At 51.0% G+C, this 22,350-nt stretch overlaps 1 protein-coding gene across 4 annotated transcripts in view; it reads left to right on the forward strand.

Moving 5' to 3' along the window:
• Positions 1-21,788, forward strand: part of BCL6 (BCL6 transcription repressor) — an 88,136-nt gene extending 66,348 nt beyond the window's left edge. For 2 of the 4 annotated variants that reach the window (XM_053221083.1, XM_027061206.2), the window contains 9 exons: positions 8,865-8,903; positions 9,749-9,920; positions 12,133-12,354; positions 14,017-14,988; positions 15,522-15,706; positions 17,134-17,301; positions 18,217-18,347; positions 18,465-18,602; positions 20,569-21,788. In XM_053221083.1, coding sequence (XP_053077058.1) covers positions 9,760-9,920; positions 12,133-12,354; positions 14,017-14,988; positions 15,522-15,706; positions 17,134-17,301; positions 18,217-18,347; positions 18,465-18,602; positions 20,569-20,712 — 2,121 coding nt within the window. In that variant the 5' untranslated portion in view covers positions 8,865-8,903; positions 9,749-9,759 and the 3' untranslated portion in view covers positions 20,713-21,788. Of the gene's footprint in view, positions 1-3,506; positions 7,699-8,864; positions 8,904-9,748; positions 9,921-12,132; positions 12,355-14,016; positions 14,989-15,521; positions 15,707-17,133; positions 17,302-18,216; positions 18,348-18,464; positions 18,603-20,568 lie in introns of those variants that run through there. The other 2 variants (XM_027061207.2, XM_027061208.2) reach the window with 2 other exon arrangements.
• Positions 21,789-22,350: the final 562 nt, after the last annotated feature.

Below are 22,350 nucleotides of genomic sequence, written 5' to 3' on the forward strand. Positions count from 1 at the left end.
TTATGATGCTGTGTTATTGGAACTCTGGCGAAAAATGAACTAGTGTTACAATAATGAGTTTTAAAACTCTCCCATGGAAAACAAAAACACAACCCAATAGATTTTAAAAAAGAAAGGAAGAAAGAAAGAAAGAAAGAAAGAAAGAAAGAAAGAAAGAAAGAAAGAAAAAGATCTTTCTATAGGGTGCCCTTTTTTGCAATGGTTAAGACTTGGTGGTGAGGGTCCAGACTGCTGAACAGGGAGAAAAACCCCAAACAGGATACCGAAAGTCCAGAGCTGTTACTGGGTCCCTCACTGATGATCACAGAAAGCTGGACATCCCCATCACCACCACCACCAGCTACAGGAAACGAATTTAATTTTTTAATGGATTTTTTTTTTCCATTCAGGTTATAGTTTCCAGGAGGAAAATCTTGTCACTCTTTACTTTTTCTAAGTGTCAATACATGCATTTTTTTTTCTGCCAAAAAAAAAAAAAAAGTGGGGCAGGACAGAGGGAACCAGGGAAAGGGCTGTTTAGAAATACAGTTTGTGGCTCTGAGCGATGCCACCGGCTTCCTCTACAGAGACTGTCAGGTTCCCTTTTTCTTTGCAAGGTGTGTGTGGTTTTAATAAATAACTTTAAAAAATAAGAGGGGGGGCGGCAAGATCTGTCAGAAGACAGGTATCTATTTTGCTCACTATTTACTACCAAGAGCCTTTGGCACTGGAACAGAACCTCGTAAATCTGCAGCCCAAGTTGAAGTTCATCTGGCCCTAGTCCACACGCTATTCCTGGAGGTAGCAAACATGAGCTCAAAGGAATGAGGTGAAATCACATTCTTGCTTTAAAATATATACCTTTTTTTTCTTTTTAAGGAGAAAGGATATTGTCTCAGAGGGGCGGAGGAAATGGAAAGAGTGTGCCAGAAGATGGGCATTCCCTTGCTAAATGGCTGCAGTTGAGTCCTCAGGCTGAAATAGAAACCTGTAGATGGGAAATATTTCCCCCTCCCCCCACTTATAAATAGAAGTTTCCAATATCCTATTTGGAAGACTCTCCAATACTGCAGGCCCAAGCGCTGGCTGGTTTTAAGGGTCTGTTGATAGTGACAATAAGGCCAGAAGCTGTTGGTAAACGGGGCAGCTTGAAGGAGAAGGAAGCCAGAAGAGGGAATTCTCCAATTGGCCTTTTCGTCTGTGCTGTTCTGAAGGATTTTACCCCATGCTTTCTTGAAAAGACTCTCCAATTTATTCTGGGTTTGGTGGACAGGAATGGGACTCAAAACTCTTAAGCTGTCGTTTGCTGAGCCCTGAAGAGTTCCAGTTATTGGTTGAGTAAAAGGGTAGCCAGGACTAGATGTCAAAATCCTTCCTTCCCTCTCTCCCCTGCCCGGTAGCCACACTCACAACCCACTTTATTGTGAAAAACTTAGAGATTCGGAGGTGGTGGTGTGGCAGCGCCACCCCTCGGTGGGTGAAACTCTATTTGCGAAAGTCAAATATTTGAAAAACATTGTGAAATGACCTTATGAGGATTTTTTTTTTCTTTAGAAAAAGGAGATAAAACTACCTTTAAAAACAAAAAGGACTTTGTAGTAGATCTCTCAAATGGGGAGGAAAAGAGTTGCTTTCCAGCTAGGATACTGTCATAACAGGCAAAGAAGTTCCGAGAGTGTGTGTGTGTGTGTGTGTACGCGCGCCCGCGGAGGGTCGCCTAGTTGGCTTTTAGGTGAGTTCTCCAGACGGAGGTAGCCTCCTTCCCCCTTGGACTTGACTTCTCAGAGCACCTGAATTCTGTTGCCAGTCTGAGACTGACAGAAGGAGGAATGTGTTGGTGTAAAAACAAACCAGTGATTGGAAGTCCTGCAGTTTTGCTGGCGGTGATGGTGGTGGTGTCTATGGGGGCTGGGCTGGGGACGCAGGTTTGTGGACGGCGTGGGGGCAATGGTAGGCCAGTCGAGCAGGGTTTGGAGCTCTCTGGGAGTTGAAATAGTGTGGCGCGTGCCGGTTTCCTGCACTGCGCAACAAGTGGGAATGCCGCCGCAGTGATCCGGCCGAGGTGCTGTGTTGTGGTGAAGCTGGCCCTTTTCTCTTCTTCCCACTCACTGGAAGCCAGGAATGGCTCTTCCCCGTCCTCCCAGCCTCCCAGCCTGTGACCAGCAGCCCCACCAAAAGACCATAATTCGGTGGCGTCTTTGGCCGAGAGCTGTAAGTCTGGGTGGAACCCTGTCCTTGGCCTCCAGGGCCCCTTCTCTCCGTGGGGATCAGGAGTTGATTCCCGGGTCGACCAGTATTTGGCAAGAAACTCTGCTAATACCTTCGAGTTCCACTCTGCTTTTTGAAGACAAGCGCTCCCTTTCCTCCCTTCTAATATATTCAGCCCTTCGGGCTGGAAAAAAAATCACCGTATAATTTGTGAACGCAGCTCTAGATACCGTGTTGTGGCTGCTAGAGGAGTGCGCATCGGGAAGAACGGAATTACATCCAGTAAATTAAACGTTTTGCAGAGTTGCTTGTAGAGGCAACCTCCTCCCCCTAACAGATCAAAAAAGAAAGAAAGAAGGAAAAGGAAAGAAAGAAAGAAAAAAAAAGAAAAGCCGGGGGGCAGTCGGTTGTGGAAGGCTGTGGAGGCGCGGTAATTTTCGAACGTACTGAGTCTGCCACCTAGTGGTAGATCGTAGCCGAGTTCCCCGTCTGGGGCGGTGGGCAGCCCCTGTCACCTTCGGGTCTCCCAAGTATCCCCATCAGGTACTAGGACTGACAGAGGAGGAGACCATCCGGTGAGGATGACATCCGGCCTCCAAAGTTTTGGTAAGATGGATGGAGATTAGGAATCCTCCAGATGCTTGTCCTGTCCACCGTCCCCCAGCGAGGGGCATCAGCCTCCACTAAGAGAACCTTAAGATAACCCGTATTGAATACACTATCTCTCTGTCTCCGTGGCTTCTCCCTGGGTGAAGTGTGGGGGGTGCCGGGAAGCCTTGGGGGCTCTAGGACATAAAGCTCTTGACAACTGAGGAAACAGGCCTCATGAGGGTGGTCTGTTACCGGTGAGTTAGTACCCTAACTGGGACAGATTTTTTTACTTTCTGAATTCCAGGTCAGTGACTTAAATAAAGTCAAAGGCGAGTTTATCTCTGCTCCTTTGGAGTACCTAAGAGAAAGCAGCAGCAGTGAGATCCATGATTTTAATGTCTCAGGTCAGCGTAGCTGGAAAGTTACCCAGGTGCCTTGGGGGAGTTTCAGAAAGTATGGCATAAGATTTTCAGTGACAGGTACGGACAGCCTAATGTACTAATGAGGGCGGCGGTCTCAGATCTTGAGGAGGGTGCTTGTGTTAGCGGGTGATTAGGTCCCAGTCCCTAGGCTTGCAGAGATGTACCTCCCTGCGCCCCAGGCTCGCATTTGGATACTGAAATAACTCTCTTCCCCTTCCTTCCACGCTGCTTAGTGACTTGACCAGAAATCAGTTGTGGAGGGGGGTGAGGAAGATGGCAGGGGGGATCATATGGACAAGCAGGGGGGTAATCCCTGTAGAATTTTGGCCACAATAGTTTCTTCTTAAGCAAAGTTTTAATTTCTTGGAGCTGAAAACTTAAGATGGCAAAGCGCGCGTACGGGTGCCGGCGACCCCTAGCGACGGCCGCCGGCGACGCACACCCGCGGGAGGTGCTGCCGTCTCCACCTCCCTGGTCCTAGGAAATCGAGTTCAGCCTCTCCCACTGCGGGAACTGTCGGAGGCCGCATCGGAGAAACGCGCCTCTGTTCGGGTTGGAAACGAATCTGGGGATGTGTTTGAAGAGCGGTCAAGTTTGACTCATCGCTTTCCAAGGACAGTTAGTGCCTTCCATCTTCATTAAGGTGAATAAAGACCTTGGCTGACTTCTGTCCAGATCGGATTTTTAAAGGCATTGTTTGCTTGGGGACATCATGCCGCTCCCCTCCCCCGGCAGCCTTTTTGCAAAGGCAGAGCCCAGTCCAGCCTGGATGACCGAGATATCTCTGCTTAGGGACGTAGTTTGTTGGCATTGTCTGCCGGCTCTTTCTGGAAGGCTGTCGCGAGCTGGGCGCATGGGGAGCGTCCCTTCTGCAGCTCCTCTTCAGATCTTGATGATAAAACACATCCCTCTATTTTATTGCATTTCCTAGAAGCTTGCAGGCTTCAAAGAGCGCTGTTGGCAGGAAACGTGATAGAAATAAAGTCAGGACATAATGTCCCCGAACACCTCGGTCATCCAAAGCGCCTGCCGAGGCTACCGCGTTATCAAATTCGCTTTCATTTATTGTCTACTCCACTCTCCCGCCCCCCAGTCAAGAGAGCAAACAGTGTTTCTCCTTTAAAACGAAAACAAGCGCGCGGTTTAACCCCACCCCCTATCACTGGACCACTGTGGCTAAACTGGAGCAGCCAGTTAGCTGAGAAGCTGCGCGGAAAGGGAGCGCTTGGCCAAGAGCCCTGATGCTGGTTTCACTACGTCCGCTCCAGCTTTAATTAAAATTCCCCGTCCACCCCCCCCCCCCCCCGCCCCAAACAGTGCGTTGCACTTCCAGATTCTCCTTTGGATTTCTCACAGAGTTACTGGTGTTATTAGATTACCAATAATCCAAAGGCCGGCCGGGATAGAGAAAGGTGGGGGTGGGGTGGGGATGTGAAAGGCATTCTCCAAATCTGGAGCCTGTGTCTAAAGTAGGTCAATGGGAAGGAGAGGCGGGGCTACATGGATATTGTCGGTTTCTAGCCTTGATGGAGGGCTCTCTCTAGTGTCAGGCAGCGGTAAAACATGATTAGATTTTAGCTCCCGGAACCACGGGGCTCCTAATTTCCAATAAGTGCATGTACTTAATTTTAACTTCCCTTCCTAGATACTCACCCCATTCCATATTAAATTTCAACCTTCGCTTTCACCTTTATTCCACCGGGCGAAGGGATGAGAAAGCCTCAAAGTAAGATTTTATGAGGCGGACGAGGCCCAGTCTTTACCTACCGCCCAGACCCCGCCTCCGCCGCTGATGGGATGCGCGACGCAGTGAGAGACCACCCGCGGGTTTTAGGAGAGGACTATGGCCTCAGGGGCTACGTCTTTCGTGCCCCTCGCCCCGGAAAATTACTCTTGGAGCCCACTACTAGGACCAATTAGGAGAGGGCGCCCAGGGGTTATAATTCCCAGGAAGGCCATGAGAAAGCTAGGCAATCCAGGAGCGCGCCCATGCGCGCGCTGGGGTCAGCGCCCCGGTCCCTGCGCAATCCTAACCGCGTCTCTACCTGTTTCGGAGAAATCGGATTCCGAAATCCCGAAACCTAGCCAGGTTTGGCCTGGCAGCTCCTATTCTAAAGACTTTGGGCGGAAACCGAGCTGAGCAGGGTTCCCCTACTTGCCAACGTAGGCGGAAGGGGCTTTCGGTTTGGTTTTGCTCCAGGTCGGCTGGTGCGCACTGGCTGGAGACCCTCAGTCCTAGGGACTCCCATCTTTCTACTTTGACGCCTGGCCTATAACCAGCCCCTTAAGGGGAGGGGGGGGGGGCAAGCAAGAAGAGAGAAAGGGGAAAAAAAAAAAGAGAAAAATAAATAAATAAATGACGCACCAGGCAAACAAACACCAGAATTAGGCAATTCTAAGTCCTGAAATGAGTTTCGGATTGGACCCGAATTCCTGGGTTCTGGACCGGCTCTGCTACTCACTCGCGCGACTTTCCCCATGTATAAAATTTTTGTGGGGGAAGGGTTGGACCGCGTGAACTCAGAATCCTGGATCGGGCGCCGGCGAGGGATTTAGGGGAAAGTGTGCCTATTCCCCGCGAGCCTCCCTGGGCGGCCCCCCCTCCCCGGGTGAATCCCCGGCGGCCCTCGAGCCGCAGGCAGCGATCCTGGCGGCCGTCGGGGGCCGGCAGCTTCCTGGAAAGTTACTTCTCGTTGGAAACGGCGATAGGCAGAGAGTGTTCTGTGAAATCCGCTGAGCTGAGATCGACTATGTTCCGGGAATGAGAGGGCTGTGCCATTCCCCTCACTGCCCACTGCCTTGACGGCGTAACAGGAAAAAAAAAAAAAGGCACACACAATGTTAGCTACCGAAGTGTACGAAACGTTTTATTTGAATGTAACCAAATTAAAGGTTGCCACGATCTCACCACGGGGCCTCCGACGCGCCTGCGGGGGCTTCGAGGCAGATGGGCCGCGGCGCCCGCAGAACGCCCGGGGGTGGGCGGTCCCTGGCGGGCAGGTACGGTAAGGTCGGGGTGGGCGCATCTGCCCCGGCTTGCTGTGGCGCTCAGGGCTCCGGTTTGTGCCCGTGTGAGCCTGTGAGAGGAAGCGCAGTGCCCGCCGAGCGGGAGAGACAGGGAAAGGGTGGATGGGGGCTTTCGTGTTGGCTCACTCTCTCTCTCTTAACCTGGCTCTCGTTCTTTTCTGCCCTCCTCTCTTGTCTCTCCGCCTTCTCCTTCGGCTGCCTTCTCTTCCCTCTCTGCCTTTTGTACAGGGAGAGGGTCCCTCGTTTTTCTTCTCCAGCTCCTCTGAAAGATCTGCCTTCTCCTCAAGGTGCCGAATTGAAAATCCCGAGGGAAAAGGCAGAGGAGAGAAAGTGTGTGGGTGGAAAGACAATATTTAGGTCTCACTTCGTGGTTACTGCGGCTGGGGCGGGGTAGGGGTGGGGGGAGCCCACGTCTGGGCCTTTGCAGTTGTCAGTTTCTCTTTGACAGCCCTGTTCTTTTGGCGGTTGTTTCTGTGTAATGAGTATTGTGTGTGGCGTCCATGGGATTCCGGCTGAAGCTTAGTAAGACAGAGTTTGTCCAGGACTTTGCTGGAGATTAGCTTTCAGTCTTGGGCAAGGCTTATCCCATGAAGCGTCAGTGGCCTCCCCAGTAAATCAGGGCTGTTATAAAGATCACAGACGATGATGGATGGGGAAGGCCTGAGTGGTCTGTAGGAAACAAAGCAGCTGCTAGGGGTCCTTCCACACTTGCGGCAAATAGAGGGAGGCATGGCTTCCCACATCCACCTTAACACGCACTCACTAGCTGTGAGGTCCTCTAAGATAGACCCAGCTGAAGAAGAGGTGGGCTTAATAAGGATGAGCCTCAGTGTATGTGCCTTTGTTTTTGACCAAGCCAGGCAGAGGTTTAGGATGAAAAGTGCCCAGCCCCAGGGCCTGGCTGGCAGACCCACCCCCACCCCCACCCCACCCGCAGGGGGCAGGAGGTGGGAACGTGTTGTTTGTTTGCTTCGATCTGCATATGGAGTGAGTCATTGCCACTCGTCAAGGTGAAATGGCAGATCTGGGCTTCCTGTGGTTCCAAAAATCTGTGAGTGGAAATCCACAAGCGAGCTGGTGGTTGAAGCTGGCTAAAGGAGAGCCTTAGATATTCCAGAAGTGTTCAGGGATGTTTTGCACCCGGGGAAGAGAAGACGGTTTGTAAATGAACCTCTCACGCGTCTCCAGTGTTCTTTTTCAACAAAGACAATCATTGAACTTTGGTTAGGACAGTTCAGTGTATTTCTCTTTGCCCGTCTTGAGTTAGGATGGGGAGAGGAGGAAATAGGTTCTTTCCTCTCCTTCTTTTCCTCTCCCTTCCCCCACTCCCTTCCCTTATCCTCACTCACTCACATGCACACACTAACCTTGAAGCAATGGGATTGAGTGACTGGCACTTGGGACCACAGAGAAATGTCAGAGTGTTTGGTTACAGACTCAAGGAAACCTCTCATTTTAGAGTGCTCATTTGGTAAGATTCAGCAGCCTGGAATGGGGGCAAAGTGTTTGTGTGGGGGAAGGAACTTAAGAATGAGATTCACCCACATTAGGGTGCTGTCTTGCATGTTCTACAGCACGTAGGCTGATTTGGAAAAGGGACAGGAACTTGAGCCAGAAGACCTAGGGCCGGGCTACTAACCATCTACGTGGCCCAACATGACCTCCTTGGCCTCAGGCCCCTTTACCCGGAAAATAGCTCTAAAGGGTTATGATTTTGAACGGGGTGAGGGGGGGGGAGCTGAAAAGGATTCAGATACTGTTTTATGTTGCAGCCCACATGTGATCATAAATAAGAGACCTACACCTGTGCTTTAAAATTATTTTGTTTCAGAGAAACCAATTTGGAGCGGGTACATATTCCATGAGTCCTCCCTGGCCAGTTCTCAGTCAAAGCACACAATTAAATCTTTCCCCAGCAGAGGGAGCACAAGCTTGGAAGTTTGTAGTACTATGGTCTCAGACCCAGGAGGGAAAGAAGAAGAAACTTTGAAAAAGACAAAGATTCTCAAGGAAAGCATAGCTAAGCCATCTCGGGGTGTATTCTGCAGATCCTGTGGTTATTAAGTGTTTCTTAATACCTTTTTTGTCCTAAGCAAACCACTTGAACTCCTGGGCCTCAGTTTTGTCAGCAGCGAAATGGGGATAAACGATATCGACCCAGTAGACGTTGAGAAATCATTGTAAGACTTGAAAGATAATATTTTAGCAGGTTTTGAAAACCGTCCACATCTTTAACGCCCCCCCCCTGAAGGATCATTCTCATTGATACTGAAAGAACCACTTTTCTTGTATTTTTCTTTCCCATAAACTCGGGCGGGGGGCGGGGGCGGGCTTTGGTTGGTATACATTTTTTACTTTGAGACAGGAACGGTGTGTGTATATGTACGTGTATTTAATGTGTGCCATTGCGTTCCTGGTCGTCAGGATAAAAACGTTATTACTGCGTAGCTTTGGGTGCCTTTGTTTCCGCAAGCGCAGACCTGGAAAAATGTTTGCTGGCTTGTGGTAAAACCGCTCCAGCTGGCAGGCTGCAGCTATCAAAGTAGAACCAAATACGTGTGTCCTAAAATAAGACTGTAGTGGACAATCTAACATTCATGAAATCAATTTCTCTTTGCTTTTTTCTCTTCCCTGCAGATTTTAAGCAACGTTTTGGACTGTGAATCAAGGCATTGGGTAAGTAAATCTAATTATATGCTTTAAAACTTTGTGGACAAACTGTTTCTTTTGAAATTTGCCAATGCATGTGTTGCTGTGAACTTGGCCACTTTTCATTAGATGAGATAAAGAATAGCCAGTTCCCTTCTGCATCGTTCCCAGGCCTCACCCACTCACCCCTGTGTTAGACTATCTTCACCGTCGTGTGATCATTCACACCCTCTCTCATTTCTTGGTTCGGATCCAATGTAGCCACCTACTATGCTCCAGCAGCACGCTGGGTGCTTGAAGTACATTCAGACAATTCTAAAGCCTAAAAGAGGAGAGAACAGATGGTGGCTGGGATAAGGAAATGAGATTCGGACAAGAATAGCTGTGATTTTTGAGAACCTACTATAGCCCAGGCACATATCTCTAAATTTTACAAACACATAGGTATTACTTCCCCCCGTTTGGGGAAACCAAAGCCCAGAAACAATAAACAGTCTACCCCATGTCACGCAGCTAGCAAAAGGTAAAGCTGGCTTGCTAACCTTCCAAGTGTGGTTTCTCTCCCCTGTAACACACTTACTGCCTCTCAGTGCCCGGCCGAGTATTTGGTATGTGAGAAAAGCGCTCCACAGATATTCATTCACGTCCGCTTTCCCCGAAAGGCTTTTTTCTAGTCCCACTTGTTAGATAAACATTATTTTTCCCATCTTACAGATGCCCAGAGATGGGCCACAAATTGGTCCAAGACCAAACCCGAGGGACCTCGGTTTACATCCCACATGTTAGCAGGCCGAGGCTCCTGTTCTCACACTCCTGGCAAACAGGAGTCGGGTTCTGGGGAACCAACAAGATTCTGACCCTTTGCTTTCCAGGTGAAGACAAAATGGCCTCGCCGGCTGACAGCTGTATCCAGTTCACTCGCCATGCCAGCGACGTGCTTCTCAACCTTAACCGCCTGCGGAGCCGTGACATCTTGACCGATGTTGTCATCGTGGTGAGCCGCGAGCAGTTCAGAGCCCATAAGACAGTCCTCATGGCCTGCAGGTGAGGGGTCTGGAGGGGAAAGACGGATGTATAAAGGCGAGCCGACAGGGTGGGCAGGCAGCGAGGCAGAACAGGCGGGCCTTTTGCTGTGTTCAGAATTACATGGCACTTGTCTCCAGACCTCAGCCCGTGGCCTGGCAGAGAAGGTTCCCAGGGAGCGAATGAATGCACGCGCTTCTGGGGAAGAAAGAGTTTCTGTTCCGTGGGAATAGAGGGAGAAGAAATCGTATACTGTCCCAAGAAAGGATGTGTTTGCACAATAACATGGAGAATAACTCCAGTTAGAGGAAGTCAGAGGGGGGTTGACAATATGGTAAGCAAGTGAATTTGATATCTTTTGCCCTTTTATTCTGTAACTATGTGCGTTTAATCCTGTGGCTGTATTTCCATGGGTGTTTCAGGGTATATATGTGTAAGTTAGGAAGAGTGAGCCGGCCGATTCTTCGTATTTGCCAAGTATTTCACGTACACAGAGCTGTGTTTTTTAAGTTTATTTATTTATTTTGGGAGAGAGAGAGAGAGGAGGGCCCGAGAGAGAGGGAGACAGAGAATCCCAGGCAGGTTCCATCCACACTGTCAGCACAGAGCCCGACGCAGGGCTTGAACTCACAAACCGTGAAATCATGACCTGAGCCAAAATCAAGAGTCAGACGCTTAACTGACCAAGCCACCCAGTGGCCCCCCAGAGCGATTCTATATTACGTTTTCTCCCTGGATCTTTGCAGTGGCCTTCTGTGGTATGGAGGCATTACCTCCATTTTATAGACAGTGAAACAAAGACGCAGATAGGTGAGCCGATATAAAGTCAGGGATCTCTATCGCTAGCCGAGAGCTCACTCAACATCTACAGCAAGCACCTGTTTTTTGGTTTTTGTTGTTGTTGTTATTTTTTTTTTAATTTTCTTTTTTTTTGAACGTTTATTTATTTTTGGGACAGAGAGAGACAGAGCATGAACGGGGGAGGGGCAGAGAGAGAGAGGGAGACACAGAATCGGAAACAGGCTCCAGGCTCTGAGCCATCAGCCCAGAGCCTGACGCGGGGCTCGAACTCACGGACCGCGAGATCGTGACCTGGCTGAAGTCGGACGCTTAACCGACTGCGCCACCCAGGCGCCCCAGTTGTTGTTATTTTTAATGTTTAATTTTTGAGAGAGAGGGAGGGGCAGAGAGGAGACAGAGGATCTGAAGCGGGCTCTGCGCTGACAGCAGAGAGCCTGACGCGGGGCTCGAACCCACGAACCGTGAGGTCATGCCCTGAGCCGAAGGCAGACGCTTAACCGACTGAGCAACGCAGGCGTCCCCAGCACGTATTTTTTAACAGTGGCAAAAACAGAGATTTATAGAGAAAGGAAAGTAATAGAAAATACTCACCAAGTGCTTACTGTGTGCCAGGCATCATTCTATGTACCCTTTATGTTTTCGTCCTTGCCGCAACCCTGTCGGGTGGACACCGTGGCTCCTGGTTTGCAGATAAGGAAAGCAGGGTGCAGAGAAGTTAAGTATCTCACCCAAGGTTGCACAGCTACTTCCTGGTAAAAGTCTGGCTCGCTTCCAGCAACCCATTAAGAAAGAGCAGAATCCAGACGACAGCCCAGAATCCTGACTTGTGATTGAGTGCTCTTTCCTCCATCAGACAGCATGGTAGCCGGAGTCATGGCCTGAAGTTTCACCTGTGTCTTCGAGGAATATTGACCTTACGGAAGTCTATAGACTTTTAGCAGATCAGTAGACTGTACACGTAGGCATCATTCTATTTATTTCTCATCGACACGCAACTTGTTTCTAAAAACATACAATGGCATTTTAAAAATAAGGATCATAGGAAGAGAAATGTTTATCTCAAAGCTAGAGACTAAAAATGGTAACGGCAAATGAGTGCCGAATTTCACTCTGATGATCCATGCACTTAAGACCATAAGGAAAATAGCTTCTGTGACTTTGAGAAAATCATTTAACTTCTGATCTTTGTCCCCCCATTCGTAAAGGGGAGAATGATAATATCTACTTTGCAAGGTTGTGAGGAACACAGGATAATGTATGTAAAGTGCTTAATGACTGTCTGGCATTTAGTTAGCTCTCCATAAATGGCAGTTATTATTAATTGCCACAGAAATTCTGGAGCAAGGCCCAGGGGAGAGAGTGGAGCCCTGACACTGACTGTAACTGATGGCAAATTCTGTCTGTGATAGTGAGACATTTGTTTGTTTTATAGCGGTCTGTTCTATAGCATCTTCACAGACCAGTTGAAATGTAACCTGAGCGTGATCAACCTGGATCCTGAGATCAACCCCGAGGGGTTCTGCATCCTCCTGGACTTCATGTACACGTCTCGGCTCAATCTGCGGGAGGGCAACATCATGGCCGTGATGGCTACGGCTATGTACCTGCAGATGGAGCACGTTGTGGACACTTGCCGGAAGTTTATCAAGGCCAGGTGAGCTGGCGCGGGGTTGAAGGCCTTCAGAGAGCCTTGGTAACGCTTGCATACAGGATCCTCTGTGATATGCACAACCTACGTTTCCACAATTCTTGGCACACTTCCGCCTTCTTAATTCTTGGGCTCCAGGCAGGTGGTGCTCTCCAGAGAAGCTCTGTGCTTTCCCTCTTGCCTTCTTCTATTCGTTTGACGTGTCCTCTCCTCCCGCCCGTCCTGTCAGGCCTAGCTTGGATGCCAGCCCCCACCCACGGATGTTTTTGCAATGGCCCCTCTTCCTCCCCCAGCTCTTCCTCTGTGTCCCTAAGCCTTTGGCCTGTCCTTCAGACCTTCCTTCTGTTTTAACCATTTGCATATGTAGTTGAGTTCTCCTTTAGACTTCCGTCACAATGATTTACATAGGCACCTTAGTTCCCCTACCAGACCGCGGGCTGCTTTACTCACCTTTTACCTTGCCGTTGCCGGGCTCCTACTGGAGAGGACCATTTACTGAATCACCCTGAGTTCACTGGGTCTAATCCCCTACCTGAGGGCCGGTCAGACATGACCGTCCTTTAAAGGTGAGGAACCTGAGAGCCAATCAAGTGAAGGGCTTGGCTAAGTGGAGCAGGGACTCAGGGCTTGACTTTTTTAGAAGCATTTGATTCAGCTGTTCTAGGGTGATTGCACCCCTTATCGCACAGAAGCATTGCTAGCCTCTGTTTGAACACCTCCAGGAGCCAGGAACCCAGTGTTCTCAGAGCCACACGGTCTCCCCTGGCCGGTTAGAAAGCTCTGCTTTATGGCGAGCCGGAATGTGGCTCCCTTAACCTTTGCTCATTGGTTCTAGCTCTGTTAACTATGAGCATGTTGAGCTGGCCTATTTTTCGCCCACATAATGTCCCTTCAAGTACGGGCAGTGAGAGCTCATTGTCTCCTGTGGGTAATCGTGGTCGCAGGAGCATCATTGCTGTCCTTTGCCAGTGCTTTCACTGGGTCAGGCCTCGTGCTCCGAGTGGTTAAGTAACTCGCTCCAGCTCACGGAGCCGCTGAGTGGCACGGCAGAATTGGAAAGCAGGTCTGGCCACTTCAGAGACACGGCTTCCAGGACGGGCGTCCGCCACCCGTCCTCCAAAGTCAACTTGCCCAGGACTCTAGCCAGCACAGAGGCTGAGGCCTGTCTTCAACAGGGCACCAGTTTTTTCCGGACCCTCGGAACACGTGGCACCAGGATTGCGTGAATCCTTCCCTGCCTGAGCCTCAGTTTCTGTGTGTGTAAAATGGACACGATAATACCTCTCTCCCTTTGCAGGATTTTGCCTGGGTGAGACGAGATAAGGGCTGGCAAAGCTGCTTTCCCTTCTAGGATATCTGAGGACTTACAGATGCACACGCATGTATACTGGTGTGACTAGACATGAGATGTCACGTCTAAGCAGGCACAGACTGTGTGGCTAACTCGCTGCCCTTCTGTGGGTCTCGTCGCCCCCGCTGCGGGCTAGATTGCTGGGTTCCTAGCATAAAGGCCTTGTAACTGAAGTCCTTCCCCCCTCAGAGCCACATCCCTTACATCTAAGCTGCCCAAGCACAAATGTGGTTACGGACGCCGGGGTCACTGGGAAAGCCCTCTGTTCAACAGCTCTGATTTGGAGGCCCATGTCCCCTCTCTGTTTTCCCCTGCAGTGAAGCCGAGATGGTTCCTGCCATCAAGCCTCCCCGTGACGAGTTTCTGAATAGCCGGATGCTGATGCCCCAAGACATCATGGCCTATCGGGGTCGTGAGGTGATGGAGAATAACCTGCCGCTGAGGAACGCCCCTGGGTGTGAGAGCAGGGCGTTTGCCCCCAGCCTGTACAGCGGCCTGTCCACCCCGCCAGCCTCTTACCCCGTGTACAGCCACCTCCCGGTCAGCAGCTTCCTCTTCTCCGATGAGGAGCTGCGGGATGCCCGGATGCCTGTGGCCAACCCCTTCCCCAAGGAGCGGGCCCTCCCCTGTGATAGTGCCAGGCCCGTACCCGGCGAGTACAGCCGGCCGGCCATGGAGATGCCCCCCAGTGTGTGCCACAGCAGCATCTACTCGCCCAAGGAGGCCGCCCCGGAGGAGGCACGCAGTGACATGCACTACGGCGTGGCCGAGGGCCCCAAGCCGGCCGCCCCCTCGGCCCGGAATGCCCCATACTTCCCCTGTGACAAGGCCGGCAAGGAGGAAGAGAGGCCCTCCTCCGAGGATGAGATCGCCCTGCATTTCGAGCCCCCCAGTGCACCCCTGAACCGGAAGGGTCTGGTGAGTCCGCAGAGCCCTCAGAAGTCTGACTGCCAGCCCAACTCGCCCACGGAGTCCTGCAGCAGCAAGAACGCCTGCATTCTCCAGACATCCGGTTCACCGCCGGCCAAGAGCCCCACCGACCCCAAAGCCTGCAACTGGAAGAAGTACAAGTTCATTGTGCTCAACAGCCTCAACCAGAATGCCAAACCAGAGGGGCCCGAGCAGGCGGAGCTGGGCCGCCTTTCCCCTCGAGCCTACACCGCCCCGCCGGCCTGCCAGCCGCCCATGGAGCCCGAGAGCCTTGACCTCCAGTCCCCAACCAAGCTTAGCGCCAGTGGGGAGGACTCCACCATCCCACAGGCCAGCCGGCTCAATAACATCGTCAACAGGTGCTTTCCCAGGCAGTCCGGGCCTGGGGTCAGGGCTTCCCACTCGGTCACTTCTTCTGATGGAGGCGGGGCTGTGTTCTTTTCTTGCCTGAATACTGAGTATGTTAGAGGTGTGCAGTGAGCACCCACTTATTGAATTCGCCTAAGTAAGGAAGCATATTAAGCTTTGATCTATTTTGTCAGAGCAAGAGCGGGAAAATCCCCTCGGCGGCAGAAGAGCATTTCATGAATCCCCAGGGCAGCTTCTATGGTCTTGGCAGGGCAGGGCGATCTCGCCCCCGCTTTGGACTGAGCTAGCCTGCAGACTGGGACTGGCCTGGGTCAGGGTGTTGGCCCAGTGTGACCCTGTCAGGGGTCTCAGGGCGTACGTTGTTTAGAGGTAGGCTTGAGGATAACTCTATGGCCCCACATGCAGAGCGAGGCAGCCCAGCTCTGGGCTCACCTGAGCACAGGACGGGAGGGGGCAGCGTCCAGGCCAAGTGGGGTGCTTTACGCTGCCCAGCTGCTGAGGATCTCTTTCCTCCTGCTCACAGGTCCCTGACCGGCTCCCCCCGCAGCAGCAGCGAGAGCCACTCGCCTCTCTACTTGCACCCCCCCAAGTGCACATCCTGCGGCTCTCAGTCCCCGCAGCACGCGGAGATGTGCCTCCACACCGCCGGCCCCACATTCCCCGAGGAGATGGGAGAGACCCAGTCTGAGTACTCGGATTCTAGCTGTGGTGAGTCCCCTTCCCTCCTTCCCTTCCCTTGCCGGGGAGAAGGAAAGCCCCTGCCTCTGCCCGTGGGGTTCGCGTTTCCATTTCATGTATGCTGTTGTTACCGATTGGGAGAAGTCCCCGATTGGAAGGTCACTGGCACTTGACAATCACCAGTCCATCACCCCACTCTTGGCCTCTTGAACCAGGCAGACCGGAGCGATGGATAGGGTGTTTGAGTTCATCTGGGCTAGTAGAGAATGACCAAACAGCCTTTTCAGCTGCATTCCAGCTAAGGTAACCTGTGGGGCTGGCTATAACTCCCAGAGCTTTCTCGGCTGCTGGGGACCCAACGGCCTGACCTGTGTTAGTTCCCCCCAGCTGGGCCGTGCATTCCGTAAGGACAAGCAGCCGACTGTAATCATTCCTGCGTCTCCCACAGATCCCAGAGAATTTCTAGCATGGAGTAGGCAACTCGGCTAATGTTAGCGGAATTAGATTAGTGGAACTGAGTTATTAAATTGAAGTGTTGGATACTTTGTGATTGGCATCCCCAGTTTTTATCAGATAAAAGCCCATCTTTTCCCTCAAGCTCTGGCCGGAGTAGGATAGCCCAGTAATACCTACTCGGGGGTGAACCGCCTGCCATGACACGTCATTTTCAAAACGTTAGCACAAAAGGAAAAGAAATCAGTCCCTCACACTGAGGGATTTGGCACAGGGTCATGGATGTATAGCTGGGAGAGCAGGGACTGTCCCCATCTGTCCCCCTGGCCACTTGCCTTTTCTCTGCATCCCGTCCCTTCTCTCTAGGCCGCTGTTTCTACTTCCCGTCCTTGTTGGCTCTCCCAATCTCACAGAAGTGTTTGGGGGACATGAAATCCAGAGAGAGATACAGGGTGACTCTGTTCACCATTACTTCCTCATTTAATGACCTCTAAGTGTCATTGGATTTTATATCTTACATTCCTAGAATGCTTTGCGTGATACAGTATGCTCCTGTGAGATAGGCTGTGGGGGGTTGCTCTCCTGACTTTGGAGATGGAGACACAGACAGGCTCAGAGAGGTGAAGGGTTTTGCTGGAGGGCTCCTGTGTATGAATGTCAAGAAAACTATGCAGTGATAGGAAAAGTCAGTTGTCAGAGCTCTCTAGACAGGAAGAGCCGGCTGAGCTTTCCTAAAGCTGGCACAGGCCGTGTAGATACCCATTGGTTTGTTTCCCTCCTGTACCTTAATACTCAAATCTGTCTCCTTTGTCCTCCACGACTGGGACTCTAAATGCTAAGAAAAAGAAAACGCCACAGGCCCTTGGCTCTGGGTTCTCGGGAGCGTCAGGTGGATGGAGGTTGGGGATCAATTTGAGTGCAGCCGCAGAGGGAAGAAGTGGCCTCGGAGCCCTACCTCCCTTCCTCATTGTGACTTTGGTGTCCCCGTCCCCGCCTCCCAACAGAGAACGGGGCCTTCTTCTGTAACGAGTGTGACTGCCGCTTCTCTGAGGAGGCCTCGCTCAAGAGACACACGCTGCAGACCCACAGCGACAAACCCTACAAGTGTGACCGCTGCCAGGCCTCTTTCCGCTACAAGGGCAACCTCGCCAGCCACAAGACCGTGCATACGGGTATGGCCCTGCCCCGTCCCCCCCCCCCCAGCCCCACCTCGGCTGGTCAGGGTTACTGGGACCAGGATGGGGAGAGAACCGTAGAGAAAGCAGAGTGGGGCCCTGGCCCCCGGCGGGCTGAGGCAGGGAGCAGGCCCCGTCCTGACCCGAATGTGGGCCTAGCCCTGTCACGTCTTTGCTTGGTGACTCATTCCACTCCCTGTATTGTTTGTCTTTTCTCTGAGAAGCTCTGTCCTGTGTCTCTCCCTTCGATGGAGTCAGAAAAGTTAATCCCAATGCTCAGCCCTTCTGTCGGCTTCCTCCACCTGAGCATCTACTCTGACTCAGGCCCCGGCCCTCTCGCGCATGGAATCCCGCTGTAGCTGCCATAAGTGGAAAAGCATGTCTTCTCCAAAAGAGAAACTTAAACAGTCTGATTGTATCTTCCTGGTGAATGGTTCGGTTCCTGTATCGGTCTTGGCCAAGGCGAGAGCGAGAAGAGCCTTCCTACGGCGTCTAAATTCACCCCTCAGGTTCCAGAGAGGGAAACTGAGGTCCAGAGGAGGAGAGTGACTTCTCTGAGTCGGCAGTTAGATAATCCTGATGACATGGCCGGTTTCAAGGCCTCCCGGGAGGAACCCCCTCCCTCCCTCCCTCCCTCCCTCCCTCCCTCTCCCACCGCCTGTGTTGTTTCTGCTCTGTCCCCACCTGCTTCTTGACCCTGGCCGCCTGCAGCCTGTGCCAGTGTGTGTGCGCGCGTGTTGCAAGGGTGGTAGCCAGGAAGCAGGCCCCTGGATCCTCTCTCAGACATCTTCCAAGTGAGATAACGCTGAGGGTGGCCCCCGGAAGGGCAGTTTGCTTTGAGATCCAGGGACGCGGGTCTGCGGGGACCTCTGTCAAATATGGCTTTCTTTATCCCCTTCCTTTCGGTAATAGGTGAGAAACCCTATCGCTGTAACATCTGTGGAGCCCAGTTCAACCGGCCAGCCAACCTGAAAACCCATACTCGAATCCACTCTGGAGAGAAGCCCTACAAATGCGAAACCTGTGGAGCCAGATTCGTACAAGTGAGCAGGGCCATGGGGAAAGGACCCCTCAGCCTCCGCGTGCTGACGAGGGGCTCCCGGGGGCGGGGGCCGAGGCCCGCCCCCGCGGAGCCTCTCATGCTTTGCCCTTCCGTTCAGGTGGCCCACCTCCGTGCCCACGTGCTCATCCACACTGGAGAGAAGCCCTATCCCTGTGAAATCTGTGGCACCCGTTTCCGGCACCTTCAGACTCTGAAGAGCCACTTGCGAATCCACACGGGAGAGAAACCGTACCATGTATGTGAGCCTCTTGTCACCCCCGTGGGCTGGCCTGGGAGGGGTTGAGGGTAGAGGTGCAGCCAGCAGAGCTGTTTGTGTCAATCTCGGGCACATGGTGGGATGACCACTGAACTAAAGGTCACGAGACCTGGTTTGCGCCTAACTGTCAAAGACACCCTGCTTGACATTGGCTATGTCTCAGTTTGCTCGTCTTCAAAGTGAGGGTATTGGGCTAGGTGATCTGGGCCTTAGGACAGAGGTCCAGACTATAGATCCATTGATTTTGGAGTCATTCATTCATTCCACACTAACTGGCTTCTTACAATTTGCGTCTATGTTGGGCTGGCTGCCTGTCTACCTAAGAGGACCTAAGGTGTTTGAGAAACAACAGCCATAGGAGTGGGAAGAGAATCAGAAAAATGTGGTGATGGGGCCCCTGGGTGGCTCAGTCGGTTACGCATCCGACTCTTGATTTCGGCTCCGGTCATGATCTCACTCACGGTTTGTGGGTTTGAGCCCCGCTTCAGGCTCTGTGCTGACAGTGCGGAGCCTGCTGGGGATTCCCTCTCTCTCTCTCTCTCTCTCTCTGCCCCTCCTCTGTTTGCGCTGTCCCTCTCTCAAAAGAAACAAATAAACAACAACAACAAAAAATGTGGTGACAGAAGGGAAAAAAAGAGAAAAGGCCACTTTAAGAAACAGCAGGTGGCCAGCTACACAACATGTTGCCGTGAATGGGCCACTGGAATCATAGTGTTCTGGAGCAAGGTTTCAGCCAACCATGGCTTGCGGGCTTATTACTGAACATTTCGTGAGCTAAAAATGGTTTTAATATTTTCAAATGGCTAAAAAATTAAGAAATAATATTTTGTGGCCCGTGCAAATTATATAAAATTTAATTTTCAACGTCCATAAAGAAAGTGTTACTGGGACACGGCCGTGCTCCTTTGTTTACGTACTGTCCTTGGGTACTTTCCTACTACAGGGACAGTCTTGTCATCACGATGTATTTACCATCTGGCTCTTCACCAGTTAGAAATCATTTGCCAATCTCTGCCACCGACGGGGGAGATACTGGCTGGGCAGCTGGGGTGTCTGGTTCTTATTCTGACTTTGACACCAACCTTTTTGGGGCCATAGGCAAGCCCAGACCCTCGCTGTGGACCACAATTTTCTTTCCTGAGAACTGCTACAGATGAGCAGTTTCCAAACCATGCTCTTTTAACACTGAAGTTCTTTAATCCTGCCGTCCCTTTTGCCTTTTGAGTTTCTATTTAATTTGAAAAGAGTCCCACGGCTTACAAGTGTGGAAACTACTCTGATAGGTGATGCTGACTTTGGTGGCTTTATGGCGTCACTGTAGGTAGGGCTGGGCACAAGAACGAACCAATGAATGCTTAACCCGTGTCACAAATGTGAGCCGGCAACATGTGGTTATTTTGACCCACTGTTTATCAGTCCCAGGGTGAGAATCTTCTTACTTGCATTTTGTTCTTGGGCAAATTAGTTCATCCTCTCAGTGCCTCTGGTTCCTCATCTGCAAAATGAGCCTGGACGTAGCTGTGTTCCTGGGGCTGTTGTGCTCAGTTACCAGATCCGCTCAAGGGTCGGGATGGTGCTGGGCACACAGGAAGAATACAATAAATATGTGCTAGCAGTTTAGATGCACAGATGTCGAGGTAACGGTGACCTTCAGAGTGCACTGCCTCAGTCCTTTACAGAAAGGAAAACCAAGGCACACGGAGGAAACGATGTGCTTGGGCGGGGAAAAGCGCAAGCGGCATCGGAACACGTTAGAAGACAGGGAAGGGCCATTTGCACAAAGCTTATGTGTCCCTTAGCTGGAGCCAGAATTCTCCACCTGGCCTTGGAGGGGGATGAGCTACCCAGATCTCTCAGAGGGAGACCCTCCTTCTCTGGGTCTCTGAGCAATGACACATTCCCTGGGTTGGTGACAGCTAACAGTCTGCCTCCGGTTTTCCTTCAGTGCGAGAAGTGTAACCTGCATTTCCGTCACAAAAGCCAGCTGCGTCTTCACTTGCGCCAGAAGCACGGCGCCATCACCAACACCAAGGTGCAGTACCGTGTGTCCGCCACTGACCTGCCCCCGGAGCTCCCCAAGGCCTGCTGAAGCATGGAGTGTTGATGCTTTCCATTCGAGTCCCTTCTCAGAAATCTACCCAAAGGATACTGTAACACTTTACGATGTTCATCCCATGACGTAGTGCCTCTTTCATCCACTAGTGCAAATCATAGCTGGGCTGGGGTGGGGGGGGAGGGGCGGGGGGACCGGGAGCCAAGGCAGCTCCCCTTCCCCTACTGCCATAAAACATTAAGAAAATAATATTGCTTCTTCTCCTATGTGTAAGGCAAACCACGTCAGCAAACGGCAAAATCATTTTATATATCAGAGCGGGGGGAGTATGCAAAAGTTCTGACTTGACTTGGTCTGCAAAATGAGGAATGTATATGTTTTGTGGGAACAGATGTTTCTTTTGTATGTAAATGTGCATTCTTTTAAAAGAAGAGACTTCGGTATGTTATCAAAGAGAGGGCTTTAATTTTTTTAACCAAAGGTGAAGGAATATATGGCAGAGTTGTAAATATATAAATATATATATATATAAAATAAATATATATAAACCTAAAAAAGATATATTAAAAATATAAAACTGTGTTAAAGGCTCGATTTTGTATCTGCAGGCAGACACGGATCTGAGAATCTTTATTGAGAAAGAGCACTTAAGAGAATATTTTAAGTATTGCATCTGTATAAGTAAGAAAATATTTTGTCTAAAATGCCTCAGTGTATTTGTATTTTTTTGCAAGTGAAGGTTTACAATTTACAAAGTGTGTATTAAAAAAAAAAAAACAACAAAAAGAACAAAAAAAGCTACCGAAGGAAAAATGTGTAGTTTTGTTCTAGTTCTCGGTTTGTATATACCTGTACAACGTGTCCTACGGTGCCTTTTTTCATGGAAGTTTTCAGTGATGGACGAGCACGCCATCCCTTCTGAAGTGTAGGCAGACACAGGGACTTGAAGTCGTCGCTAACTAAGCTCTCTTTGGGAATGTTTGTCTCATCACATTCTGCGTCATGCTTGTGTTAGAACTACTCCGGAGACAGGGTTTGGCTGTGTCTAAACTGCATTACCGCGTTGTAAAATATAGCTGTACAAATACAAGAATAAAACGTTGAAAAGTCAAGTTGGTTCCATTCCGGAGGTCTTTCCTTGTGTTAGAATCAGGACTCAGGACTCAAATGGGTCTGGTCTCAAATGGGTCTCCCACTAGACCCATAACCTAGTGGGAGATGCTCAAGGACAGGAGTGGCTGCTGGCCATGGGGGGCCTCAGAGGGGCCGAGGCTGGGGCTGGTTCCTGGAAGCTGGGCCCGGAGCCACTGTTGGCCCCCAGACCAGGATGGACTGAGGACCGCAGGCTCCAGACCCAGGCCGCGAGGAGCTCTGGCAGGGGAGGTGAGATGGGTCTCTCACCTCTCTTTCTGGCTGGTTCTCTTCTGTTTCTTCACTCAGCCCTCTAGGCCGAGTTCTAATGACTTCAGTTCTAGCCCTGCTGACGCAAAGGTATGGGCGTCCCTGCCTTCCCTGTGTCTTGGAGAATTTGCCCATCCTGTGAAGGCTCATCTTGCCTCCTGGCTTCATAAGCAATTTCTCTCTGCTGGGGTCCAGGGGAAGTATGAAGGCAGGTCTGACCCCATCATACATTTCTCAGCCTTGGTGCCTTTAGAGTCTTTCTGGTATCTGCTG

Source organism: Acinonyx jubatus, chromosome C2, assembly GCF_027475565.1.
Source record: "Acinonyx jubatus isolate Ajub_Pintada_27869175 chromosome C2, VMU_Ajub_asm_v1.0, whole genome shotgun sequence".
NCBI classification, from domain to species: domain Eukaryota; kingdom Metazoa; phylum Chordata; class Mammalia; order Carnivora; family Felidae; genus Acinonyx; species Acinonyx jubatus.